Here is a 13,660-nt window from a genome sequence, read left to right as displayed (position 1 = left end):
CTAGTGCCTACAGAAGCTGCAGTCTTAACTGCTGGAGGAGGCTTATTTCAGAAAAAGACAACTCATTATTTTCCAGACACTGCATCTTCAGGTCTAGCAGGGTTTGCCTCATTGCAGGGGATGGGGCAAGCCACACGTCCCCAAATTATCGTGAATTGCAGAAGCCTCAGAATAATCCAACCCTTTGGGCATGGGACACAAATTATATTACAGCAGCACTAGAAAGAGCCCGTGGACATATAGAAACTCCTTATAAGCAGCTTAGTATTGCAGCAAATAAAAGTGAGACCTAATATGTGACTTCAGATACTGTGGTCTTCTTTGGACCTAATTCCATGCTGCTTTTTTAAACTCTGCAAACTCTCTATTAAGTAGAATGCTATGTGTCTGCTGCATCTGGTTTTTGATGAACAAGCAAAGAATCATAGAGTTGGAAGAGACCCAAGGGTCATCTAGTCCAACCCCCCTCCAATGCAGGAATCTCAACTAAAGCATCCATGACAGACGGCCATCCAACCTCTGCTTAAAAACCTCCAAGGAAGGAGAGCCCACCACCTCCTGTGAGAGTCTATTCCACTGTCAAACAGCTCTTACTGTCAGAAGGTTCCTTTTGATGTTTCAGCAGAATCTCCTTTCTTGTAACTTGAAGCCATTGGTTTGGGTCCTACCCTCTGGAGCAGGAGAAAACAAGCTTGCTCTATCTTACATGAGATGGTCCTTAAGCTATTTGAAGATGGCTATCATATCTCCTCTCAGCCGCTTTTTTTACAGGCTAAACATACCAAGCCTTAGGATGGGACACACCTAATGAGCCCCATCAGCCAAAGCCCTGCACCAGGACCTCCACCTGCACAATGGGGCTTCCCTACACTGCACCCCTTCTGCACCCCTGGAATTGGCTCTGAGGGGATTGGGAGAACCTCCAGCACAGCCAAAAGCTGAAATGCTTGCACGGGCGGAAGATCTCCTTAGCAGAATGCTGAATTATTCTGTTATGGTTTTACTGGAAGACATTTGTCCTTCAAGGGAAGGGAGACTAATACAAAAGCAGTCCTATCCACATCAATAGCCCCAAAATAGCTTCATGGCCCCTGCTTTGCACACAGAAGATTCCCAGTTCAGTCTCTGGCATCTCCAGGTAGGACTGGGAGATGTCATTGTCTGAAAGCCTGCCAGTCAGTATAGACAATACTGAGCTGAATGGACCAATAGTCTGATTCCGTACAAGACAATTTCCTATATTTTTATGTAGGTCTGAGTGACAGAACATACAAGTTGTTATCAAAATGGCTCTGTTACTATTCCTAGGGAGTCTCAGGCCTGATCTAAATGCACAAGAGGATGAGGTGGTGGAGTCCTGAGAGGATGGACCATATTCCTTTGAGACTGCTAGTAGAGTTGAAATCAAGGCTCTGAATCCTGCAAGCTGATAAAACACAGAAAGGAGAAGGCCATGCTAGACTTTCTCCCTGATATGCTATGTGCAGGGAGGAGGATGGGTGCATGTGCTTGATGTCAGGGAAGTATTACAAAACTGACCACCCTTTTGCAGCCAGACGTGGTACAGTCCACTCTGTCATCCCAGCATCCCACCAAGTCCTTCTGCTGCATATCTAAAGCTGGCCACAGACAATCCCATCACCTCTAGTGTGAAGTTCTTGGTATGAAAAGGCATTGCCTCACGCAATACTTCAATTTCTAAATCCACAGTTCCATATTCTGAAACATGACTCCATGCTTTGTATGCTGCGGGGAGGATCTCCATTTCTAAAAGAAAACGTTTTCTGTCTGCATAGCAATGTACAGACAGCACCGCAGAGTCAGATGAAGCACCTATTGGTCCATCAATTCCCTAACACAGTGTCAGGGAACTGGATACGGCCAGTGGGCTGGTTCCTTGTCTCCCCCACACACCATAGGGCCACCCACTTGTCATTCACCTGCCATCACTATAACATCAAGCGAGCCGTTTTTGCCTGCGCCCACAATCGGCTGTTAGAGTCCGACAGGAAGTGCTGACAGACATAAGAATGCAGGGATAGAGGAACCACAGGAGGACACTCTGATAGGATTTTCTAACATGCAGAGATACTTTAAGCACAAGAATGTCCACCCCTGCTAACTATTCCTCTTTCCTATGGATTTATTCAGACTCCCCCCCCCCCCGCTCCAGTTTGCTATAGGCTGCACCCTGGGGGAATAAGCTATACATGCTATGCATGCTATTAACCTGTGTGGGAGTATTTTTGTTGTGTATTATTAGCACTGGCCCTCTAATGCTTGTATTGTGAAAGAGGCAACTGCTGGTTTCTATTCACTATTATCCCCCAGTATGTCACTATTTCTCATCTTTATTATCTCCTCTTTAAACTGGATGGCTCTTGGTCAGGGATGAGGAAACTCTGTCCCTCCAGATGTTGTTGGACTCCAATTCCCATTAGCCATAGCCAGCAGGGCCAATGGTCAGATATGATGGGATTTGTAGTCCAGTATCTGTAGCACACCAGGGTCCCCCATTCCTACTTCATGTTAAAGATACTTGGGTACCTTAGCAGTTTATAGCAGAAGCATCTTTTGATTATTTTAATGTCATTCCCCCCCCCCCCCAGTTGTTTCTAACAGCTTGTTCAGGTTTCTGGCGACTGCAACACATTGAGCTATCACATTCAGTGAGTTATTCAAGGTTTCTTTTTGAGGGGTAGCAGCTCATGTATAAGCAGTCATCATTGATATGTAACTAGGATACCGGTTTTCTTTTCCTTTTCTTCCACAAGTTACGTCACTGTGTACTTTTTAGCACCGGCATTATTGGCCATTTTGAGGCCTACTCTTCCATTAACTGCAATCCTGAAGTACCCACGCTATTGGGAGCATGTGCTAGGGTTGGGGCAGGGGGTGGAATGGAGCCCTCTCTAGTTGGAATGAATCCAACCTAATTAACATCTCACCTGGCCCTCAGAGAAAGCAATTTCTTGCTTTCAAGGGAAGCAAGCACACATCTATTTCTCATAATAAGTATGCATGTGCCTCTGGCTGCTATTATGAATAAGTTTGCCAACTCAGTATATACTATCGATATACTATCGAGCTGAATGCCTCTGGGCACAAACAAAATATTTCCCCCACAGGGAACAGTGTGTGTGTGTGTGTGTGTGTGTGTGTGTACACACACACAAGGAGAGCAACGTTCCTCTGAACATGAACAGAATGTTGCTCCATTGTGAAGGAACACCAGAAGGAATACAGCAGAGCACTAAGGAGATTGTTCCATCAATACAAGCATTTCATTTTCCCAGATGGAATTATCTCTCCTCTCCTCCTCCCATACAATCTTCTGAGGGTTCCCTTGATACCCACACCCCAAAGCCAATTGGGGGGCAGGGGGCACGTGAGACAAAGAGAAGAGGCAAAAAAGCCCTAGTGCACTAGCAAAAGATTTATGCTGGTGGATCTCATTAGATGAATCCAGCTCCAGGTTCTATTGAAAATGAAATGAAGTGCTGAATACCTCCAGGCATGTGCAGAGAGCCTTCCTAATGTGACAGAAAGCAATATGAAACCTAAAGTCTATATGGGGTGTAATGCATTTGAACCTGTAGAGAACACCACCAGAATGGCATTATCCTTTTGAATAAAACATAATAATAATATTCCTATATCTTAAATAAACAGGGGATATAAAAAGCAATACTTTGAAGTCAAAGTGCAGGTTCCTCGTCTCCTAGGAGGACATCAAAGGAGGACCTGGTGCCATGTGCTGCATGTTCCACCAGTCACAGAGCCACACTGAGTACACTGTGCACCTTCTCCTTCAGACCAGCTCCAGTTGAATGGAAATATCTGAGCACACATGCTGTCTTCAAAGTGGTCATTTGCTGTTGGCTAGTTCATCTGGCTCTCTGAGGGAAGCGAGGGAAAGGAGCCCTTGCTCCCCTCCTTACCCCTTGCCCTTTCCCTCTGGGATGTCGTATGGATTCGGCCCAGAGGAGGGAGGCAAGCAAGTGAATGGGTGCCACCGCAGCAGCAGGGGTGAAGATAAGGAGCGGGAGGAACTCGTGGAATGGGGCCCAATGAGTAAGAGCCCATTGCCTATCCATCAAAACCTGGAACTGAACACTGGTAGATCTACGAAGCTTTTGAGGGCAGGCCCATTTGTACTGCTCTCCAATCTGTCATGCACTTACCCATGCTCCACTGTGACCCACCAGTGTCAGAAAACTGCTTGCACAGGCCTGCCTGTGTATGTTGCAAATCAGCTGAGAATTGGTCATTTATCATCACAATGTATTGACATTTAATGCCACCAAAGCAAAGGACACACAACCGGAACACAAAATTCATGGAGCACTGCTTTCATTAATTCTCCATTAAAAAAACAAAGCTCTGGTGGACTCAGTTGCTGGCGACTTTCCCTATGATTTATTTCATTTCAATCCCAACTTTTCCTCCAATGAGTTTTGGGTGGCATACATAGTTCCCCCCTCCCCCCACTTTATCCTGCCAATGGCCACATGAAGCAGGTTAGGCTAAGAGATGACAGTCCTAAGATCATCCAGGAAGTTTTGTGATTGAGTTGGGATTTGAACACTGGTCTTCCAGGTCCCAACAATTGAACCACTAGACCGGTGTTTTGGGGCTCCAGCTGTTTTGGAACCACAACTCCCAACATCTCTAACTAGAAAGCCCAGTAGTCAGGGATGATGGGAACTGTAGTCCAAAAACAGCTGGAGACCCATTTGGGAAACCCTTCACTAGACTGATACTTAGTACTTCCCACCAGGTTGGCAAAGCTGCTTTCTGGCTGAATCAGCTGCAGAAAACTCAATTGCGCAGACAAGCCAGTAGGCTCGAACTCATAACCCAGATGCTTATGGGTGGTGACTTCAACCCTGCTTTCTGCTGAGATCAGCTGCGTCTCTACCACCTGCCCTGCATCTGACAATCATATATGACACCAGGTGTGGGGCAAGTGGGCATGGTTTGGGTTAATCAGCCTCACAATCTGAACTGGGGACTGTGTCAAGCCAAATTTGGCCCACAGACTGGAGGTTTCCCACACCTGCATTAACCCATAAATAAGCCTAGCAGAAAAATCCATAAACAAACCCACTAGATAACAGCCTCTAACAAACGGTATCAACTGGCTCTGGCTCTGCAACAAAATCCTTGAAGTTGTTTAAATGCCTTTTGGATTGTCACAATTTCACTGGGAGAGCTAAAGAAGGATGCAGTAAAAATCCCCATTAAGACAAGATGAAAAATGGATTCATCAGCTAAAATCCACATTCAGAAATGCCATGGGGATAATGCTCAACCCAATTTATTGCACACATTTACAATAGGCTAGTAGCCTGGGAGAACACTGGGTTTCTAAGAAAGAAAAGCTTACGAAGCACATGGTCAGGATAGATAGCAAGATTATGAAACCTCAACAAGTGCTTTAACAGCACATTCTAAGAGCACAAGTCTACTCAGAAGTAAACCCCATTGAGTTCAAAGGTGCTTACTCCCAGGAAAGCCAATATAGAACTAAAACCTTAAAGTACCATTTTAAGGAGGCTGTTTGGGAAAACTGAAAAGAGAAAACACTTATCACTGGGGAAACAAAAGCAAAAACCCTGCAACCCAAACAAGCCACTGCCTTTCTCTCATTTACCACCACCCCCTTTTCTTTTCTCACATTCATGCACACATTTTCTCTTCTCTACTCCTTCTGTGGCTGCCACATTTTTGTTCACATCTTCATGTGCAAATGCTCACAAAATGTCCACCGAAGGCTGCTGCTCAGTGACACACGTAGGAGAAAGAAGCGCTCAGCACACAGCTTAGAAAAGGGAGGCCTTGGTGAGAGAGGCCCCACCCCACCTTGGCTTGCACACAGAGCTTCTTCAAAAATACATTCTGCATCAGCCACTACTATCCTTTGTGCAAAATTAAGCAAACATACACATCTCCGCTTTACTATTATTATGATTTAACATATTCTGTACTTGAAACCCAGGTTATCTAAAAAGTACAGAATGATGTATCAGAACAAGAGGGATGGATTTTGGAAAACAGATGAATTATGAGTTCTGCAGGGCAGGAGCGTGGTTACAGGAACAGAGGCAAGAACATAAGACTAGGATCAGGTCCAAGAATTAGCCCATCTGGTCCTGCTGGGACTAGGAATGGTTCCTCAGGGTCTTGGGAGAAGGGTTTTCCCACCACTGGTCCTGAGAGATGGCACACACTGAACTTGGAACCTTCTGCATTCCAAGCAGATGTGCACTACCCCTGAGCAAAAAGTTTTCTGAGGGAAATATGCCCCTAATCACATGCATACAATTTTTCCACACACAAATAGCATGGAGAATTTGGAAAGGCCATTGTAGTTCAGCCACAGGAAAACCCTCATGGGCATCAACAGGTTGCTGGAGGACATGCTGATATTCTAGTTGGGGAAAATTTCCTTCCTTACTTAACCTCTTCTCAAACAAAGCCTCATTTAATTAATAGGAACTTCTTAAGGATCTGTCTCCTGGGCAACTGATACCAATCCACACTCAATATAAAACAAACCAGTGTGCTTCCAATCAGCTCCAGAGTTCCCATAGATAAGAGCTACACTTAGCTAAGTCTATCTCACCTACTAACATGTTTCCAACACTGACCAATTTCAGATCTATCAAAAGAAAAGGAAACAATTAGAATATACAGTGGTGATTCCATCATCATTTTATTCAGTTACTATTCTTTGGCTACTCACCATTCAAGTGCCTATGTTCAATTTAATCCATTTTAAGTAAGTTATAGTGTGGGCCAGAGCATCCCACAACCTACTTTGAAATACTCAGTCTTTTTAAGAGCTGACCTCTTACTTATAGCTCCTACCTATGAAACCTCTGTCAAACTGGCTGTAAGAAATATTTACTTATTAACTACACATCCATGGAAGGGTTGGCATGAGAATAGCACATTTATTCTCAGAAGTCACATTGAGTGGGGAACCAGACAAAGGATCCATACTGTTCAAATGATTTTTCAGTAGTATTCTTCTTCAGTACTTCAGTACAACAGTATTCTTTTTCAGTATAAAAAAATTCAGTGGCCTGGCTGCACATAATAGAAAGTTTTCTTGTATTTTCAAGCAGAAACACCTACTAATTTGTTTAAAATAATATAATGTGATACATCTAACACCTTGTTTTGCCTTGTGCTGTCACAAAAGGAGAGAAAGTATTTTTCACTAAAAGCTTCTTAGTTGTTTGATATGAGAATTTAAAGTATAACAACAACGTAATGCTGGCTGTTATTAGCATCATCATCATGATTGTTCATTATTATTCAGTCCTCGGTCAAAAGCTCCACATGTGCTCAAAGATGCATGTGGAGCTTCAAGGTAATTTAAGTTCTCTTTCCATCCTAGTAGGTGGGCCAGCTTCAAGTGTGATCATTTTTTTGCTGTCCACCTTGCCAATCAAATAGAAGGTGAGCTGCCCTTACATGAGTTGATGCGTTCAGGACCAGAAGAAAGTGTTGGAATGAGACAAAAGGGTTTTGGAAAGTAATGATAAAACAATTGCTTTATCTGAGACATTAGTCGGGTTTCCAAAACAGCCTTCCACACCATTTAGCTTGCTGGTTCCTCAACAGATACTGAGTCCTCACACCATAAGGATTTAGTTGCACTGTGGTGTGCGTCTCCCTCGAACAGCATCCCGCACCCCAAACCTCCTGGTTCTGCATCACAAAACCATGAGATCCTTCTCACTCCTCCAAAAAGCATCACCACCACAACAGCAACAACCAGGATGTTATGCCTTACACGCCCTGGAGGCCAAATTAATCTGACCCACCTATGAGGCAGCAAATGTTAAATGAAGACTCTGATTCAGCTCTCGGCTCACACTGTCATCAATCACACAGCTGAGCTGCAGCATTATGAAGGTGGTCAGTTATTTTAGCCTAGCTCCCCGGACTCTACTTAAGCTGCTGTCGTCCATGCTGACCTTGCAGCTTTCTGTCCCCCTGTGTATACCTACTTAAGCGCTTGCCTGCCAGATCTTGGGGCTGCACAACCTACAACAGGCTGCAGTTCTGAGATCTGGTTCATCCACCTGGTCCAAGAGCTTTTGCCTAAATAGAGCCAGGCCAGCAGTAGTTGCCTCCTCTTCCCATTTTGAGATATGGAGTGATGAGGGTGATAAAATGATTTGCTAATGCTACTCGCTGGACCTTGAAGCCCCAGGCAAAACATGCTTTTTGGTGAACCAACCATTTAGGTTCATGCAAAACTACAGCAAATTGATTTCATAGGCAAGGGTTTTATTCATATCATATATCTGGAGAGGTCAGGGAGACAGTCCACTGCATGCCCCTGATGAAGCAGACAGGCTCTTGCCTACATGCTACAACTGATGTGTCAGTCACTAGGCTACTCCTGTGGAATTCAGAGGAACTGTTTTCATTTAGAAAAGGAAAGAATGGGGGGAGGGGCAGATTTGCATTTCCACATTTTTATTGAAATGTTTAATCTACTTGGCAAAATGTGTGCCTTGGATTTGGGAGGTAGAGGATGGAGAAAGAATTGCAGTCTTATTTTGCAGCGACAACAGGAAAGGAACAACTCCCAAAAACCGGCACTTAGGAAGCAACCCTCTTCCTTATTTTTTGAAAAATATAAGAAAAGAAAAGAAATATTCAATTCTAAACCGCAATGTCAGACCTGCTTCCAGAAGTTTAACACCACACTACGAACACTCATCTTGCAAACTGAGTGTTCTTTGCTTCTGAGAAATCAGTTTGGATTCTACCTTCTTGCAACCAAAATTGTGGGTGCTCAGGTTGTCTTCATCTCTCCTTGCTTATACCAAACTCAGTCCTCCCTCAGTTACCATAGCATAGTCCCAGGTTGCATTAACGGAGTTCCTCTATATTGTTATAATGATTCACTAGGCATATTACAGTCTTTTGCCACAAGTCTGATTTTACTGAAGTAATCGAGCCCAGGCTCTTGCACCTTTCCCCTTTTCTATTTGCCAACAGATATATTAGCATTACATCACCCATATCAACATGTTTTTCTGAACATTTATGACATGTGCAATTTGAGAATCAAATGTATTTACTCTGTCGTTACTCCATGAGGGCAACACCTTCTTTGTATTGTATATACTTCATTAAAATACAAAGACGCAGCACTGCAGTGGCTCTCTTTTTCCAATAAGGATTAATGCTACATAGATGCTCTGGGCACATAGTATTATGGTGAGATGTGTTGATGGCATTGCATTATCTCTTCAAATACAGTACAGTTGGGAGTTAACAAGGTGTATGGAATACAAAACAGGCTATATAAAGATAACAGGTCGATGCAAAGCTAATCAATGATGCCCACTTTTCAGCATGCCAGTCGAAAGCTACGAGGTTTGATTATGAGTTTCACAAAAGCGATCACTTCCCAGAAGCCCATTTATGGGGGAGGGAGGAGATGAAGGCACTGAATGACCCTCTGCATTATTTTACCTGCTCATCTATAGAAGGTTAGTGTAATATTGAATAACCAGTATGGATTACAGATATTAACTACACTCCTGAGAATTGTAAAATAAAACACCCCAAATCATCACAATCTCAGAACAGGCACAGAACACAATGATTCATAAAATCACTTTAGCGGATCAGACACAGCTTTATTTATTCCCCCAGTAAATTTGAGTGAATAATCTGTTGAACAGACTCTGCCATTTTGCAGACTTCAGTCATGAACCATTTCCCAGGTTTTGGTGGTGTGTCTGCTGGGCTTTAAATCTCTCTCTCACACACACAAACACACAGGAAACAGTCAGTCCCTTTTTATAAGGTAGCATTTAATTGGAACCATAGCTGTGCTTTAAAAGAAAAAAAAACGCTTCCAAGGGACAACAGAACAAACTAGTGGGAAGACAGTGTCGCCTGCTCCTGTTTTGTTCTGTTCTGTTCCATTTACCTTTTCCGGAGCTGGGAACTGCAAATGATTTACTTCCAAGGGTGTTATCAATGGAACCGTCTGAAAGCCATCCTCATTGGACGGCTGCTGCTTGTTCTTGTCATTCAAATTGCTCCCAAGTTTCACCATCCTTAGACCTCACTTTCCAGACCTAAAAACATAGAGACGACTAGCGTTAAGAGGGAGGGAGAAAACTGGAAATTAAGGAAGAGAGATGTTGCTTTGCCTTGCTTCCATCAACCTTGCCTATCACCCTTTCCTTTCCATTTGAATGTCTCTGCTAGCTCACTAGTTGGTCTTTAAGGTGCTACTGGAAGGATTTTTTTTGTTTTCACTGGGGGAAGTTACTGGTGGGTGCGGGGGAAGCATCTCACATTTGGTAGCAATCTCTGGGCACCATTTAAAACAACAGAACATCATTACCAAGCATGCTTCTTGAGCCACCTTCCAAGAGAGTCCAGATCAAGCCTCCCCTTGCTTAGATCCAAACATAATAAGCAAAGCCATAAACCACGATCATGTCAGATGAGCGAACCCCGCCTTGCTGCTTTGTTAGAAATCCAAGGAAACCAGGAGACTTGCACAAGGAAAGGGTGGTTCTGGCCTGGGGCTTTTGTGTGTGCGTGTGCGTGTTGCGCTGTGCCTTGTTGTTTTAATCACGACTGCTGCATTAACCCCTTGGGGTGTGGTGTTTAATCAGAATCATTATTTTAGCCACCCCCCTGTTCTGAGCCTGCCGTTCAAGGATGGACATGACTGCGTCTGGGGTTGCATTTTTAACAGGAAGGGGATCGGAAAGCCCTCGTTTTCTCCAGAGAGCTGATAAATCTGCGCCAGGAGTGCTAGGCAGGAGAGACACAAGCGAACGGGCGCTTCACCAGCAGAAGGACCGAGCCAAACGCCCACGCAAGACCCCCAGCCCAGCCCACCCACCTCGGAGCCCGCCACTCTCCCGCGCTGGCTACTTACTGCAGGGCACACCGCGCTCTCAGAAGGAGGTTCTGTCCGGATTGCGCAAAAGGGCTGGCTCTGCTCTCCCCCCGCGCTCTCGCCTAGGTGGTGCTGAACGGACAGCGCTTCGCTCCTCAGCCCGGCTGCTTGCAAATGCTACTGAAGGCGAAGCTGGGACCGAGTGCGTAAGAAAGGAGCTCGAGCCTGCGGGAACGCAAACGCTCGCAAGCTGGGGCGGCGGCTTCTAGGCGGGATCTGGCGCCACCTGCCGCCTGCAGAGCTCGCCCAGAAAGCGAGGCATTTACCCACCGCGACGCCTACAGGCAGCTCAGAGAAACCCGCGGCTGGATTTCTGGCCCGGCATCGCATGCGCGTCTCCAACAAGTGGGCGGGCATCGTCGTCTGCCTGGTATGATGTCATTTGCAAACGGGCACGGCTCCGGCGTTAGACAGGGCGACGTGCAATATCTGTGGCTGTAGCAGGACGAGCCTTGTCGCCAAAGAACCTTAGGCAGGAAGAGAGCATTGTCCTTGGCGGATTAATGGAACGGGGAAGAGGGGGGATGGTTTGTGATTTTGCTGATCATGAGCAATAGGCGAACTAGAGGCAAACCTCGAGATATAAAAAGCAAAAGCCACTGGGAACCAGTGGGTAAATCTGAAGAAATACGTTTAGCCTTCGAAAGAGTATGCTGGCGGGAAGGAGACAAGGGGCTAGTTGCAACACAATGCACAATGTACGTGTTGATTCAAACCAGGTTTTCAGATTCCTGCATTGCAGGGGGTTGGACTTGATGACCCTTGGAGTTCCTTCTAATTCTATGAATTCTGGGGACTTGCTTCCAAGTGAACGTGCTCAGACTATCAGATGAGGAAGAAGATAAGGGCTTCTTTTCAGCCTCCCAGTGGAAAAGTCAGTAATATATCCAGTACCACAGACATGAAGATGTCAAGGACTATATCTGCTCAGACTTTAATTGCTCTAGCCAGCTGTTCATCTGTCTTACTACCAGGCATTTCAGCCTAGCCAGAAGTACAGCTATGTTTAATCACTAAACAACATGGTGACCAGTACAGTGAATTTCAGCCACTGGTCTGGACCCCTGTGTTGATTCCCATATTCATTTTGTTGGAGAGGAAAATGTGGCAAAGGAGCCAATCCACTTTGCCACTTCTGGTGGGAAGTAATTTCAAATAAAAGAGAATTCCATAGTGCTGACAAAACTGATGCTGTTTTCACATTAAACACCAAACATCTTTGCACCTCTGCTGTGCTACTTGTACCATGAGTGAATGTTCTTGATGCAAGATAGAACAAAAACAGCATGTACATTTTTGTCAGTGCATGCTTCATAATTGCATTTGTATGTTATAAAGGAAAAAAGGCAATTAAAGCTTGTTGTAAAAAATATAATTTACCATCCCCTACTTAGAGCCTCTTCAGTTGTACATTACATTTTCAATAGCACGGTTAAGTGTGTGTGTTTTAATTAAAGTGCACACCTAACAATGCAAAGTGTGAATGTGGCAGGCAAGTGTAACATCATCCCAAGCTTGGATTAGTAATGGTTCTCTGGTGATCATACACTTGATGGGAAAACTGGATGGGAAAACTGGGTTGACATAGGAGCATGAAACACAAACATACACACCTCCATCCAGGCAAGCAAGCAAGCAAGCAGTGTTTTCATAGTATAAACACATTCTAGCTGGGTAAAAGTACTTGGGAGGGTGCAGAGCAGGACCAGTGAGTATGGTGCAAGCCACAGAGGTTAGACAGAGATGCCTGGAGGGTTACATTCAGCCCCTAGGTCTAAGGTGCCTGGAGAGGAATAAAGGGGGTGAAAACACCACTTAAGGTGAGCTGAGTTATGTCTACTGATGGAAAATAACTTCATAAGACAGGAGTGCCTGGCGTGCTCTGGTCCATGGGGTCACGAAAAGTCGGACACGACTAAACGACTAAACAACAACAACATTATGCTGAAGGTACAAGATCCAGATATTTCAGACTGAACCCCACATCCAGAAACACACTGGAAGAGACATGACTCCCCAGTGGTCCTACCTTTGGTTCCCTGCCTGTTATGGACATTTGGAAATTAAGAAGCAAGAGGTGAGCAATGAGAGAAAGGAATGAGCAAAGCAAGAGGTGACAAAAGGACATGAGCCTGGCTCGTTCTCTTATTTTCATGATATCTGAAAGCATGTAAGAGGTAACAATGAGCAAAGATAAGACCAAGATTGAATTTAATTATTTGTTGGACATCAGAGGAAGCATCTCTTGACTACTTATTGCAGGACAAAACCCCCATTCCATCGAGCATGATGCCTGAATGCAACTCATGAGTTAAAAACATAACAAAAAAAGAATGCATTATTACTTGGAGGCCAGAGCCACACATGTAGCAACATCTAATTTCCATAATTTCAGAGGTGGTGGAAGACTAGACAATTCCAGAAGAAGAAGAAATAGTTTGGGCTTTTCTTATTAAGGCTGTAGAAACCCCTATATTTTAGAAGTTTTAAAGGTTGATTTTAGGGTTGAAAACCCTTCTCTTTGAAACTTGCCAAATCAATTATTTGCAAATTTATGTGACGTAGCACTAATGAGTTGGTATAAACTGGATGCTTCGTGTTTAAGGCTGTCAGCCCTGCCCAAAGACATAGAATGAATGAAATCTCAGTGGAGACACTATTAAGGCAGCAGAAGGCAAAGCAAGTTGGAAACAACAAATC

At 44.5% G+C, this 13,660-nt stretch overlaps 1 protein-coding gene across 3 annotated transcripts in view; it reads right to left on the bottom strand.

The window, feature by feature from the left end:
- NSG2 (neuronal vesicle trafficking associated 2) overlaps positions 1-11,178 on the bottom strand; it is a 51,236-nt gene extending 40,058 nt beyond the window's left edge. The window contains exons 1-2 of one of the 3 annotated variants that reach the window (XM_083728329.1): positions 10,940-11,178; positions 9,971-10,121 (exon numbers count right to left, since the gene is read on the bottom strand). In XM_083728329.1, coding sequence (XP_083584455.1) covers positions 9,971-10,099 — 129 coding nt within the window. In that variant the 5' untranslated portion in view covers positions 10,100-10,121; positions 10,940-11,178. Of the gene's footprint in view, positions 1-9,970; positions 10,259-10,305; positions 10,716-10,939 lie in introns of those variants that run through there. The other 2 variants (XM_083728331.1, XM_083728330.1) reach the window with 2 other exon arrangements.
- Positions 11,179-13,660: the final 2,482 nt, after the last annotated feature.

Source organism: Podarcis gaigeae (genome assembly GCF_964106915.1).
Source record: "Podarcis gaigeae genome assembly, chromosome: 2".
Lineage (NCBI taxonomy): Eukaryota > Metazoa > Chordata > Lepidosauria > Squamata > Lacertidae > Podarcis > Podarcis gaigeae.
This window is presented reverse-complemented; position numbering and strand designations above follow the sequence as displayed.